Source organism: Salvia miltiorrhiza, chromosome 4 (assembly GCF_028751815.1).
Source record: "Salvia miltiorrhiza cultivar Shanhuang (shh) chromosome 4, IMPLAD_Smil_shh, whole genome shotgun sequence".
Lineage (NCBI taxonomy): Eukaryota > Viridiplantae > Streptophyta > Magnoliopsida > Lamiales > Lamiaceae > Salvia > Salvia miltiorrhiza.
The window spans coordinates 41,441,831-41,456,012 of record NC_080390.1 but is presented as its reverse complement, the minus strand read 5'-3'; the positions used below and the strand labels follow the sequence as shown (position 1 = coordinate 41,456,012).

The 14,182-nt window shown below is 34.0% G+C and overlaps 2 protein-coding genes across 2 annotated transcripts; one reads left to right on the top strand and one right to left on the bottom strand.

Annotated features, from left to right (window-relative positions):
• The first annotated feature begins 4,153 nt into the window (after nucleotides 1-4,153).
• Nucleotides 4,154-10,636, top strand: LOC131021716 (4-alpha-glucanotransferase, chloroplastic/amyloplastic). The gene is made up of 17 exons (XM_057951002.1): nucleotides 4,154-4,623; nucleotides 5,171-5,233; nucleotides 5,450-5,538; nucleotides 5,613-5,673; nucleotides 6,324-6,402; nucleotides 7,040-7,176; nucleotides 7,251-7,409; nucleotides 7,493-7,569; nucleotides 8,174-8,313; nucleotides 8,395-8,426; nucleotides 8,514-8,588; nucleotides 8,918-8,990; nucleotides 9,097-9,185; nucleotides 9,470-9,514; nucleotides 9,602-9,754; nucleotides 10,224-10,339; nucleotides 10,419-10,636. The coding sequence occupies exons 1-16, from the start codon at nucleotides 4,321-4,323 to the stop codon at nucleotides 10,326-10,328; spliced, it is 1,680 nt and encodes a 559-aa protein (XP_057806985.1). The 5' UTR covers nucleotides 4,154-4,320; the 3' UTR covers nucleotides 10,329-10,339; nucleotides 10,419-10,636.
• Nucleotides 10,637-12,430: 1,794 nt separating this feature from the next.
• Nucleotides 12,431-12,977, bottom strand: LOC131021715 (monothiol glutaredoxin-S6-like). Its single transcript, XM_057951001.1, has one exon. It carries the CDS (start codon nucleotides 12,890-12,892, stop codon nucleotides 12,503-12,505), a length of 390 nt encoding a protein of 129 aa, XP_057806984.1. The 5' UTR covers nucleotides 12,893-12,977; the 3' UTR covers nucleotides 12,431-12,502.
• Nucleotides 12,978-14,182: the final 1,205 nt, after the last annotated feature.

The window sequence follows — 14,182 nt, the reverse complement described above, 5'->3', positions numbered from 1 at the left end:
AAAGTTCCAAAAACTCTTTCAAGACTAATAGAAAATTTGAAAGAAAAATATCTAGATATTTTGGTGAGAATTTTAAATAAATAATAATAATCAATAGATAAAAAGTTTTTGTCAAAATCCTCGTCGTTCATTTGATTAGCCTCCAACTATAAGATGGTTTCATCTTCATTTAATGTTATTATCGTTATTAAAGCTATTTTATAAAATAATATAGGTAATTTATAGAATTTTATAAACATAATATTTTAAAAAATATTTTTTTTACTATTTTAATTAAGTAGGTATCACTGTGCATCGCACGTGAGTAATACTAGTTGACAATGAAACTTAGGAGATGATTGATACAAAGGAATGAAGGTGGGAATGGAATGATGATTCCTACCTTCATTCAATTTCTTTGCTTGGTATACTTTTTTTGATAGAAATCATTATTCCATTTAGAATCACCATTTCTACATCTATGAAAATCATCATTCATTCCACCCACCATTGTCAATAACGTAGTCACAAGGGAGGCAGTGGGGGTATCAGACCCCACTAAAACTTTCAAAAAATAGGAGTGTTTTAGTAATTTCATATTTAATATTAAATAAATACATAAATCTATTATTTTAGTAATAATCTCAATTTCTTTTTATGTTGTATGAGAGATAAGCTATTCAATGGTTGTCTGATATCTTACATAAAAAACGATGCGTTTGTAAATATTACTAATAAAACGATTATGTAGCCATTTCAAAACATGAAATTAAGAAAATAAATGTTATGATGGTAGGGTATTTAGTTTTATCTTTGTAATATCATGATGCAACTAATGCATGATTGTGATTGTATTGACATTGATATTTTTATATTCTTTTTATGAATTTATAATATTGTGATTATTACTCCCATTCGTCCCAGTTAAATTCTTTTCGACACAGAATTTAAGAAACTAATAGTATTTTAAATAATTTGGCAATAAAATGAATAAGTGATTAAATGATTCTTTGCATATATTTATTTTATATAAGAAAATTAATTAAGTTAATTGAGACGGTTCAAAAATAATATTGATCAAATTAGTTAAGTCGAAAAAAATATTTGGACTCCCCTGACTGAAAAGTCTGGCTACGTCACTGACCATGGTATTAGCCATTTCATTCCATTCTTAATCATTCTAAATTTATGTTTTGACATGTATATTTGTATGGAACATGCATTATTTATTATTATTATTATTATTATTATTATTTTTTTTAATTATAAAAAATATTTTTTTGAATAAAAAACTATTTAAAAATAAAATAAAATATCATCAACCTTATATAAGCAATAGTCTAATATATGGATTGAAAGTGATTCAACACATTACACAATCATATACATGGATTGATATAAACAAAATAAAATAATTTCATTTCATTCATAAACTTTATTTTTAGCTACCAATTATAAGAATTGAATTAAACAAATAATCGCAATTATATTCCTTTGGTATTTCTTGTGCATACCAAGCATAGGAATCACTAATATTTGTCATTCCTTTCCCACCCTCATTCCATTCCTATTTCCATTTCATTCCACCCTTATTTCATTCCATCATACCAATCACCTCTTAAATATGGAAAAAAAAAAATTTAATCGAAAAATCAAACCGAACAAAACATACCCACACCATATATCCCGAATAGGTCGTTGACGAATTCTGAATGGTGCGGATCGTTCCACAATGTTCTAAGTCTACACAAATACGCTTGATCATAAAGTATTACTTTCTCCGTCCCGCTAAAAGTGACGAATTACTTTATTACAAATAAAATCTTTATTACAAATAAAATAAAATAAATATAAATTGATTAAAAATGATAGAATCTATATTTTTTAAGTATTAAATTTTGCTATTCGTAAAAATAAGTCATATTTTAATGGGACAATGGAAGCATTAATGAATGCGTATATTTTATCTGATAAATTTAATTGGCAGGATAGATTTTAATCTTTTGAGAAATGGTTTATGGATGAGTCACAGGACTCACGAGTCACGACACATAATTTTTTGGAATAAAGGGTGCTACAATAAATTTTAGGATGGCTTGGATTATTTAATTGTTGCATATTCGGCGAATTTGAAACATAGTTTTTCGGATAAATTGTATGTTCCCTCTGTCCCAATTCAATAGATCATAAAATTTGAATACGGATATTAAAAAATAAATAATTTATTAATAAAATAGAGAAAAAAAAATTGAGGATGTATATGTCCAAAAAGTAGTTGAAAGAAATAAAGAAAAAATAATTATGTGTAAAGTACAATGACATTTTGTGTAAATAATAAGCTATATGAGGATATTTGTAATGTATTGACTTTCTATTTTGGGAAGTGACCTATTGAATTGGGACGTCCAAATAAGAAAATATGACCTATTGAATTGGGACAGATAAAATACGCTAACTGGTATATTCCTCCCCCCTATACACCAGTACATACTGGCCTCAGGATCAACAATTGGTATCAGAGTCGGGGGCTCAAAAGAACTCTGCATTCTAATACCAATAATTGGTATCAGAACAGGTGTTTCTCTTGACCATTGCTTCAGAATATTAAGTCTCTCAAAATTGATCACAGAAAATCTTTTCAAAATTAGGGTTCAAAATCTTTTTACAATAACATTATCTTAGTGCATTTTTGCCATAGTGCACTCTGCATTCTGATGCCGACACTTGGTATCTAAGTAGGAGTTTAAAAGATCTCTGTATTTTGCAAAAGATTTTTCATTCATCCAATAATACATAAACTGTGATTATGAAATCTCTCTTGTCATACAAAGATTGAGTCCTTTCGCAGATGAATAAAGATCAAATCTTTCACTCAAAAGCTCGCCTATTGAAGAGAAAGCTTAGAAGTCATCCGACAGAAGTGTGGACTCAACAATCAAGATAGTAGCTTCGCTAATCTTGATCACAGGCTAAATGAGTCAGAGATAACATCCAAACTTCAGTTTAAGCCCATATCTAAAACTGTTGTTATCTCTGAACAAGAAGCAGACTCAAGGGAATCACCCCTGAAATAGAGAAGATTGAGCAAATCAAACTAAAACATAAGAATATGCTCAATTTGCTCAATCAAGCCCAACATGAGATTGGTTATATGAAGGAAAAGCTTCATCAAACTAAAGCTAATCATGTTGAGGAAATCAAAGAGTTCAGAGAAGAGAACTTCGAACTGAAGTACAAAATCGAGTTGTACTACAAGATCAACAACAACAACGAGAATAGCCAAAAAAGCTCGTGGACAAATATTGCGTCATCTATCATGAAACAGAAACTGCCAAGGCTCAACTCAAAGTTCCTCTATCCACAGTGTGGCTCACGAAGTGGGCGCGAGTCGCCTGCCGATTCCGAGGGAAGACAAGACTCGCAGTTGCAAGCTCGATGCGAAAGAGGAGAGATGAAATGCATGCGCTTCACAGGTCAATAGGAAAAAAAGAACAGAAATCTTGAGAGCATTGGTCTTCTCGGCCAAAAAATATACTCCCTCCGTCCACGAAAGAACTTCCTATCTTTTTTTTTTTTTGGGAATTCCACAAAAGAACTTCCTACCTATTTTTGGACTATACCCCATCACTTATAATCCTCTTACTTTTCACTTTTCACAACTCTCAATATTAATTATAACACCTTTTCACCACTCTCAATACACTCAACTATCTTTTATCCACTCTCAATACACTCAACAATATTTTTTCTTAAAACCCGTGTCACTCCCTCCTAGGAAGTTCTTTCATGGACTGGAGGGAGTATATGTTTTTATTTATTTATTGTAAAAGAGTTAATTTGGCTCAAGCGGTCTTATCATTTTTATTCTTTATTCTTGATTTTATTCTATAAATACTTTATTCCTTCAACACCATATTCACACCATTCTCTTCTTCATCTTATTCTTCGAATCATATATTTCCCTTTCTTTCGTTTTAAAAAATGGATTGGGATGGTGAAACAATAATCCACAAAATTCAGCGCCGTCGTCGAAAAATTTAAATTTATTTAATTTAATTTAGAATAAAAATAAAATTAAAGAGATCGAAGATAAAAAAAAAAAAAAATCTAATGCGAGAGTGACTGAAAAAAAAAAAAAAAAAAAAGAGAAGTTTGTGACTCGTCAACGTACGGTCACACATGGTACCCTGCTTTTCCGACGCCATAATCATCTCCATCGAAATCCTCCGCTCTTATCTCACACACAACACCCACACATACACATACTAAATTACACATACACGCATAATCATGTATAAACCCACATGTGATGCAGTTCTGCGCATTCATTGACGCATCCACATGGCAATTCTGAGCTCTCTCGCTCATCTCCCCGTTTCTCTCTCTATCCATTCCAAGCCCCTTCCTCCCACGCCCAATCGTATTAGGGCTCAATTTCAAAATGGGGTGTGCTTATCGCCCGGCGAGGATTTACCGGCGGACTATGAGAGCTGGATGCCGAAGCGCGACGCCAAGAGTCGCCGGAGGGCAGGAATTCTGCTCCATCCGACGTCGTTTCCCGGCCCTTTCGGCATTGGTGATCTCGGCCCCCAAGCCTTCCAGTTCCTCGATTGGCTTCACGACGCCGGCTGCTCCGTTTGGCAGGTTCAGCGATTGCATTCATCATTTGTGTTTAACTTCACTTTGGATGTTAAGTAAAATGGGAAATACTTCAGACTGATTGCAATGTTAACATTGTAAAACTGATTCGCTGCTTGTTTATTTGACTTTTTAACTTTTTTGTATTTTGTTTAAATTTCAAATTGGATTCCTCTAGTACAGGTATTGCATGCTCATATATCTTTAGGTTATAGCAAAGCATGAAGAGGAAAAAAGTTTGATTTTTGTATTTCTCCAAGTATTTAATACTAATAGATACAGCTGAGTAGTTTATGCTCCCCCACCCTCAACTAAAAAACTAAGACGAACTTTGAAGTTTGACGAATCTACTGTTGTTGGCCTAGTCATGTAGCTCAAGGTAGTAGGACGTGTTCCACATTGAAGTTGGATTAGATATATATTATTGAGGAAAGAACTTAATGATCGTCTATGTGTAAAAGTGAACAATTTTATGCGTTTGCTGTTATGGTCACTTAATTGGTAGATAGACTTGTTTTTTGAACCTTTAGTAATGGTTTTGGTGTTCTAACAGGTTCTCCCACTTGTTCCTCCTGGGAGGAGGGCTAATGAAGAGGGATCTCCATATTCAGGACAGGTTTCACGGTTTTCTTTTACTCATATTTCGTATTTAATTTATTTTCATCAGAATATTATTTGAATATTTCTCAATTAAAGGGAGTACATATACTACAGAAAGAAGTCATTTTTTCAAAATTTTGAGCAACTATTGTGCTAAGATTCTAGTTGTATTTAATTTTTAGCTTTGTACAAAATAATGTTCTATCATTTAGTCATGCTCATAATGTTTCAGGATGCTAATTGTGGCAACACACTTTTGATATCTCTTGAGGAACTTGTGAAAGATGGTTTACTGTCAAAGGAAGATTTACCCAAACCATTGTGAGAATTATGTTTCATCGACCATGTTTATACTCTGACTTCCTTCTGTAATTTATGTCATATAATTCTTGCAGAGATATGGATCTTGTGAATTACACAGCTGTGGCTGATGTCAAGGATCCTTTGGTGGCTGAGGTAGAGCATAGACTCTCATCTTTTCAGCTAATGATTTTGAATTCTTAAAATTAGTTATACACATAGTTATCCATGTTAGTTCAAGTAATTTTTGCATGAGGCGTACCTGAAAGTTGGTCTACCCATTCAGGACTTGCTGCAATAATTTATTTAGTAAACCAATGTGTAAATATTGAAGAAATTTATTTAGAAATATCCCATCAAGAAGCAAGCTCATATTGTTGATTACTCTTGAGAAACAGAAAAGACTATCACATGGTTGTTTAACCCTTATGAATGAATTTTCATTCTTTAACTTTGAATTGAAATGCATAACTAGTCAGTAGTCACAGATGTTTTTATAGTGGACGAAAATGTTGAAGAAATTGATAATCTATTGATGAGTGAATCTTGTATATCGTTAATTGGACGATACTCATCCTGCTTCAGTCATTGCCATTAATAGTTTCTGAGTTATCTGATTTCATTTCACAGCTGATATGCCTGAGTATTAGTCTACTTGAAGTTCATGAATATTCCTTTCATCCTTTCTCAGGCAGTATCATTTTTTATTAGTCAAATTGAACTGAAATCAGTATCATGGCTGGTTTTCGATAATAACCTTTTAAGGCCATTCCTATGAGTAGACCATTGTTTTCATTATGTTGTAGGCTGCAAAGAGGCTTATTTCAAGTGAGGGGGAGCTAAAGAATCAACTTAATGAATTCCGCAAAGATCCTAGTATTGCAGGTGAGAATTTTGGGTTCCTTTTCCTTATTAGTCACTCCTCTAGCAAGAAGATTATTACAATGAAGCCATCAATACTAAATGAGTGGTAAATTGAAATCATAATCTTATGTTCCTTACTTTTCTTATTAAGTTATGTTATGTTGCCAAATCAGGCAATAGGCAGTTCGGTTATGAAAGATTCCTATTCAATGCAAAAGTTAGTATTGTTTAGATTGAGTGCTATGCTTTTATTGGCTACTAAATACTAATGTAATAGTTCATCCTCAATAGAATATGCACCCACCACTTTTGTAGTTTTTTGGCCTGGTAGTATTATTGCCTGCTTATTACTTCAAGAGGCTTGACAAGTTGAAGACACTGGTCCTGGCTGGATACAAGTGTCCTTGCTTCGATTAATGGATCTCTTCTATCCAGTTTACAAAGCACATGTTTATTTTCCGGACTTAGATTTTGCTTGATCTTTTTCATCCATCTTCGGTTCATATTTGTTTTCATCTTACTAAATGTTAGAAAGATACCTTTTTTTACTCTGTCAACATGCTGTAATGCTCAAGTAAAAACATTTATTTGTCCTTATGTATGCTTTTCGTGTCTTGTTCCTGAGAGAGTCTAAGTGCTATAAAAAATGATTGTACAGGTTGGCTTGAGGATGCAGCATACTTTGCTGCCGTGGATGATGCTATGGATACATCTAGTTGGTATGAGTGGCCCGAACCTTTAAAACACTGCCATGTGGCTGCTCTGGAAGAAATTTATCAAAGCAAAAAGGAATTTGTAAGATCTCTTGACCCTTTGCCTCGTTTGGTTCTTGCTTATTTACATTTCTGGAATATGCTTCTCTTCTGCAGATAGATATTTTCATCGCTCAGCAATTCTTGTTCCAAAGGCAATGGCAGAAAGTTCGTGATTATGCTCAGACGAAAGGAATAAGTATAATGGGCGATATGCCTATATATGTAGGTTATCATAGTGCAGATGTATGGGCTAATAAGAAACATTTTTTGCTGGTAAGATCATCATTTATTGCCAATTTCTATCGTATGCTCCAGTGCTTCTATATTGTTCAACTTGCCATCTATGGTTCCACCAGAATCGAAGTGGCTTTCCTCTTCTTGTTAGTGGTGTCCCCCCTGATGCTTTCAGCGAAACTGGTCAGCTTTGGAACAGGTCAACGCTCTTCTAAAGATTAATATATACAGAATTCTCTTTATCTTAATGCTTTGCCAGTGATTGTGAGTGATTGCTCTGCTAACTCTGCTGCTACTTGACCAAATAACCTGAAGTTTCATATACAGCAAAGAGAATATGTTTCCGAACAAAATTCTGCTTTTATGTGCCATACCAGCCATATTTGATTAATTTAGGTAATTGAAAACTGCTTTTGATTTAAACTCAATCATATGTTTTTGTGCTCTTACCAACATGAAGTAATGTTTGTACACCCAAACTATTATGACCGAAAGTTGCTGATCTCTTGTACTTAAGTATGTTGCATACTGGTTGAGTTGGTAGCCTGAAGAAACAATCTTCACTGAAAAAGTGTTTTGGGGGCAAAGATTCGTCATCTAAGTTATTAGGGTTGCTAAATCCTGCATCATTGCATGAGTTTTTACTATAAAACTATCTGGACTGAAATCTGATCTCATCTCATCCAACACTATCAATGTGGCTGGAAAACAAACTCTTGATCTATATAATATTAAAACTTCATAACTAAAGATGAAGCATATTTTGTAATGACTTATTGACTGAACCTTTGCTTTGTGAAAAGCCCGTTATATGATTGGAAAGCTATGGAAAGAGATGGATTTTCATGGTGGACACGGCGTTTAAGACGGGCTCAGAATTTGTTTGATGAATTCCGGATTGATCACTTCAGAGGATTTTCTGGCTTTTGGGCTGTTCCTTCTGGTGAGATGACTATAATTGACAAAAATTTACATGATCCTATTGTTATAACAAACAATAACATTTCATTACTTCTTTGTTCAGAAGCTAAAGTTGCTACAGTAGGACGATGGAAGGTGAGATCCATCATTTCACTGTTTTTCCAGCACCTCGGACTGACAATATACGGCAAATTCCCTAAATGATATTTTGATTGACAGTAGGTTGGACCTGGAAAGTCTCTCTTTGACGCCATCTTCAGAGATGTTGGAGAGATCAATATTATAGCAGAAGACTTGGTATGTTTGACCAATAAGATGCTTAAAAGTATCAAAGTTTTGATTAAATTATATTTTCTTGCAAGTTATTAGAGCACAATGTTATTAGAGCAGTATAATGCTGAAAGTAAAGGCGCCTTCACAAGATATTTCTCATCTCCTTATCAACCTCATTGAATGCTTTATTTGTACAAGGCAATACTGGTGTTGCTGTGGGCTTTTTATGAATTAGCTGGGAACTGGGACTTTTGAAAGTTTCTTTGAAATACATTATTTTATCTCCCTTTAGAACTCAATCTTGCTATCATTTCATCTTACGCTAGGTTCACATTTTGCTTGTATTCCTGCAGGGTGTGATCACTGAAGATGTGGTTGGGCTTAGGAGATCCATTGGGGCACCTGGCATGGCTGTTCTCCAGTTTGGTAATTTTGTTATTTCATTCCTATGTTTTAATCTTGTTGTGAGCATCTATATTATTGTTACCCTTTATTCATTTCTTGGTCTTATTTCTTTGTGGTTGGTTTCCAGGCTTTGGAAGTGATGCTGAAAATCCCCATTTACCTCACAATCATGAAGAAAATCAAGTGGTGTACACTGGCACTCATGACAATGACACGGTAGCTTTATTTGTGATTTGACTTCCCCGTATTGTCATAACCATTGATTTACAAGTATTCAGCCTTTGCACTTAATTTGACAGTTTTTCGTTGGATAGAATGTCATGTGATGGTGATGGTAGAATGTCATGTTGCAAAATGACTAAAAGATATTATTGTCCAAACAATTATTCCATGGATATTCGTTTTACATTTCTTTTTTGTGTTCAATAATTTTTAAATTTTGGTGGGAAGTCCATGGCTGGTGGAAGAAAGTTTATTGTTATAATTCTTTATTTTCTCAGATTCGAGGATGGTGGGATGTCTTGCCAGAAGAAGAGAAATCTAATGTGAGCATGGATGAGAGCTGTTAACCAAAACTTTGAATGTGGAAGTTGATCAAACAGATCTTGTTCTTACATACTTGTGTTATTTAGGTGGTCAAATATCTTGGTAATATTGTTGAAGACGATGTCTCGTGGGGGCTAATCAAGGCAGCACTTTCTTCAGTTGCACAAACTACTATTATACCAATGCAAGATATACTGAAATTGGGAAGTTCAGCTAGGATGAATACTCCAGCCACTCAGGTAAAAAAGGCTTCATATGTATGTATTTGTGTGATGACTCTTATGCACTTGTACTTTCGATAAACTTTCCTCAGAGTTCAATACTGAAAACATGGGGAAAAGAACAAACAGATTGAGATTTCAGGGGCAAGGGTCAGAGTGACTACGCTGCAATCTCTCTTTGCTTTTAGAAGTGTGATATTCGAGGGGGAAACTTGGCTTTTATAGGGGCAGATTTGCGTATGGTGTTCCCATGTTTGAGTATTAAGATGGTTTTTGTGTACATGTGTTGCTGTATATCCTCTATCTTATAGATTATAGAAGTTCCAGACATAAATAAATCTCGGAGGAGGAATAGAAGTTGGGTTACGTGAATGTTGCATCACTTAGGAGGAGCAGTCTGACACGACAAGGGAAAATCTGGAATAAAATGAACAGAAAGCATGCTTTGATGATGGAAGGCCTTGATGCTTAATTTTTGAATGTGCAGTTTGGAAACTGGAGTTGGAGGGTACCACAGTCGACGAGCTTTCATAGCATGACATCTGAAGCACAGAGACTTAGAGATATGCTTTTGTTGTACGGCCGGATGTAAAATGAAGACGGGTAAGCATTTCATACTAATTACTATGCAAGGAATTCATAATCCAGCCTTCTAAGACTTGTTTCATGCCTTTCCTTTCAGGCTGCGACATCAGCAACTGAAACTCAGCAAATTCCTATGTTGTGACGCCAGAATTCCTATGCGTCATATGTTGTGCGAATTGAATTAATTCGATCGATTAGCTAAAGGAGGATAAAATAAAGGGTCTACGCTTTTGCTTTTATTATATGCTGTAATATCTTCAAGGATATTGACATGTTTCGAAACGTGATTTAATTGAATCTTGTGAAATCCCTATATATCATGATCAAATAAGAATCATTTGAAAATGATTTACCAAAAGTAGTAATAAGTATTTACGGAGTATAATGTATATAGATTGGCCCCCTTGGCAAATAAAAGATCATTTACTCAAGGGTCATTTGGTGGTATGAGGCACGAATTAATCGACCCACTTTCAGGCCGGGCCCCTATATATAGTGTCCATGACATTCTTCGATTCCTCTAATTTTCTTCTTTCTATTCATTGTTTTGGTTAATTCATCATTTGTTATGTTTCAATTGATTTAGGACGCGTTTACTTGAAAGATTAGTCTTGATAGATAATAATTGAATTGAAATTTTGAAATATCCTAACTTATTGATTATTTCTATTATTTAAGCTAGTTTTACTTGATTTTTATCTTATTAAAAAGGTGAGAGGATAAAAACACTCAATTGTGTTCTTATCAATCATGCAAAGTAAACGCTCCCTTAAAGATAATTTACGTCGATAATGATAATATAAACTTTACTGAATATTTGATGAGGACGTATGTCGATCACGTATAAATTATAATATAATATTCATAAATGTCCTATTAGAGCGTGTAATATGATATTTATGAGTGTTCTATTAAAATATGTGTATGTGTCTTCTATAAATTTTTGAATATTTTTATCTTTATACAGGGATTTTTGTAGTCTTAACCGTTTTTAACAGGATATGAATAGAATAAATAGTTTCATTCGTGTCAGTCGCCCCAAAATTTGACTCGCATGTGCGAGAAATGAGTGGAACGAAACATCAATTTTGTTCCAACCGTGAAGAGTGTACAGTGGGATGAAAATTTGTTCCATCTATGCCAAGTGCGCATGATGAGGGTGAGGAAAAAACTAATTTCCAGTCTTCCCCAATTCATTACCGTTGCACGATGTACAACCCCTTTCCTTTAGTGCAAGAAAGTGAATGCAATGATGAATATGAAGATCTAGTTTAGGAAATTAATTAGTTAGATTTTTAGTTAGTTGTAACATTTTGCGTTATTTGCTCATATGATTTGTAATTTTAATATTATTTGTAAAATGTAGAAAATGAATAAATGTTACTTCGAATTTTGTTCATCAATTATAGTTATATTTGTTATAATAAACTTCAAGTCTGTTATTTTTTTATTGCATCATTTTTGTGGGATGAATGGTACGAAATGAAATATTCGTCCCAATGGCTTTCGTGCCACGTGTTTGTTACTAATGATACAAATATGCTTTTCGCACCATTTATGCCAAGGTCTTTCACGCTAATATTGACATGAGTAGATCATTTGCACTTCATACCATTCGTTCCAACACTTGGCGTGACAAACCTTGGCATGAATGTTACTAAATGAAATATTGGTACCGTTCGTACCAAGCACTTGCTGCGAAAGATATTAGGATGTACGGTACGAGATAACATATTTATTCCATTAATTCGTCTCGCGCCAAGTGTTTGGCACAGATAGTGGGAAATGACGTATCATATATATTCATTGTCTACATAGGAAGATTAATTGATGTGATGCTCATTTGACCCATCTCATATATTTCGTATATATCTTTTACTCTGATTTATGTTACTATATACTAATAGATAGGCATGCATGCACTACAAAGATGCATCTCAGTCCTCCAAAGATGGACTGAGTGAATGTGACAATGAAGGATCAAGTGCAAGTTGCATATATAAGCTGAATTAAACTAGAACTAAATTAATAGCGAGACTATTCACCTCTGTGAAGTTCTGATTAATTAAGAAGAATATAGTCCATAATTGAAATTATATAAGTTACATTCTGACAAAGTCAAAAACGGCGGTCATGGAAGCATGTAACATTATATGCTCAACTCCAAAACAAAAAGAAAGACTACATCCAAATAGCATTGGCCTTGATAAGCAAAGGCTTGAGCTTTCCTTGGATATTGAGGCTCATAACTTGATCAGATCCACCAACAAATTTAGCCCCCACGAAGACGGCGGGAACGCTGGGGTTGCACCCTAATGCAAGCAATGCCTTCTCCATTTCTACTCCATTTGAGGCTGAGGCTCCATCCAGCTCATACACAACCGGGTTCGCCCCAAAGCCGCGTATCAGAATCAGAATCACATGCGACATGCAGCAGCTGCTTTTGCTGAATATCACCACGGGGCTCGCTGCCACTATTTCCTTCACCATTTCCATCTTAATAAATCTTTGAAATTTGGGATGATGAGAAACTTGGGGTTGTTTGAAGCTCAATATATAGGTGATGATCATGCACTTGGGCAAGAGCAAGCTAGTTGTAGTGTCAAATTGAAGGTGGATAAACTCTTTTTACCTTTATGCTAGAGAGAATAACTTCCCTTTCTCTTCCGCTTCTAGTATATTGACATGATTGTAAACGTGATTTATTTGGAAAACAGTTTAAAGATGTACCCCAAAGCAATATAAGTTGGTATAATATATTTGAAATTGGCAAAAGGAGGAGTATAACATAGGGGAATATATGATTTAGATATTTAAGGCAAGGTCATGCATATGTCGTCCCATGGGAATATTGAATTCTTTACTATTAAAAAGGTCTCAGCACTTAAATTATCATAATTAATTAATTTGAGTTCCTGCTTATTAACAATTTAACAAATAATTCCCCAAGTTCATTTTTCAGTGCTTCAAAATTGCACGTCATGGAATATATAGAAAATTTTGTATGTATTTTACTACATGTTGCGTAAATTCACAAAAATAATTTCCAAAAGTATGTCCATTAATAACTTGGTAGCAATAATCATTTATTTATTTTATCAGATTTCAGACAAAAAAAATATTAAGCTTTTGGTGCATTTTGATTCAGGGTATGTTCAATTTAATTATGATTAATACATTTAATTAGATATTAGTAAACTCTAATTAGAGATTATGGGCCTTAAATATAAATTTAAGTAGAAGCACAGTGTATCGGACAAATTTTTGTCGAAGGAAAAAGAATCCATATACCAGCCATACAGGGGTCGAAATTTATTTGTGGAAAACACGACAATTTATTCTGCAACATATAGAAGTTTGTATCACACTCAATCATGTGTGTCTCGAAATTGAAGATTCTCAATTAAAAACAAGCTACTCTAGTAGTTAGTTAAACGAGATCGACTTCTCCTCAAATTAATTAAACGAGATGTTCAATGGATTATTGCTTTTAAAAAAATAATGCCCCAGTTTTAGCTCTCCAAGGATATTTAACTAACTGTGAATTAAACTAAAATTGGAATACCAGCAATCAAGGTTAAGAGGAAGATTTCAATAAAAAAAAAAAAAAAAACAGGTGAAGAGGAAGATTAAATTTGGTTAAAAATTCAAATTGAATGGGAATGAATAACAAGAAGAAGACAAGTAAATTATTTCAATTTGTTGAAATAATTTTCTATGTCCCACCATGTATAATTATAATATAATTTTTTTGCACACAGGCGCCTTACATATCGCTTGGATGAGCCTGACTCATTTACTTGAGCAGCAATTCGAGTCCCCATATGCATCGGTTGACTCATCACCAAGGCTGAAGATAAG

Coding starts and splice junctions, on each gene's coding strand:
- LOC131021716 (XM_057951002.1), top strand. CDS start 4,321: ATGGCAATTCTGAGCTCTCTCGCTCATCTCCCCGTTTCTCTCTCTATC. Junction 4,624..5,170: donor CCGGCTGCTCCGTTTGGCAG/GTTCAGCGATTG, acceptor GTGTTCTAACAG/GTTCTCCCACTTGTTCCTCC. Junction 8,314..8,394: donor CTTTTGGGCTGTTCCTTCTG/GTGAGATGACTA, acceptor TTCTTTGTTCAG/AAGCTAAAGTTGCTACAGTA.
- LOC131021715 (XM_057951001.1), bottom strand. CDS start 12,892: ATGATCATCACCTATATATTGAGCTTCAAACAACCCCAAGTTTCTCAT.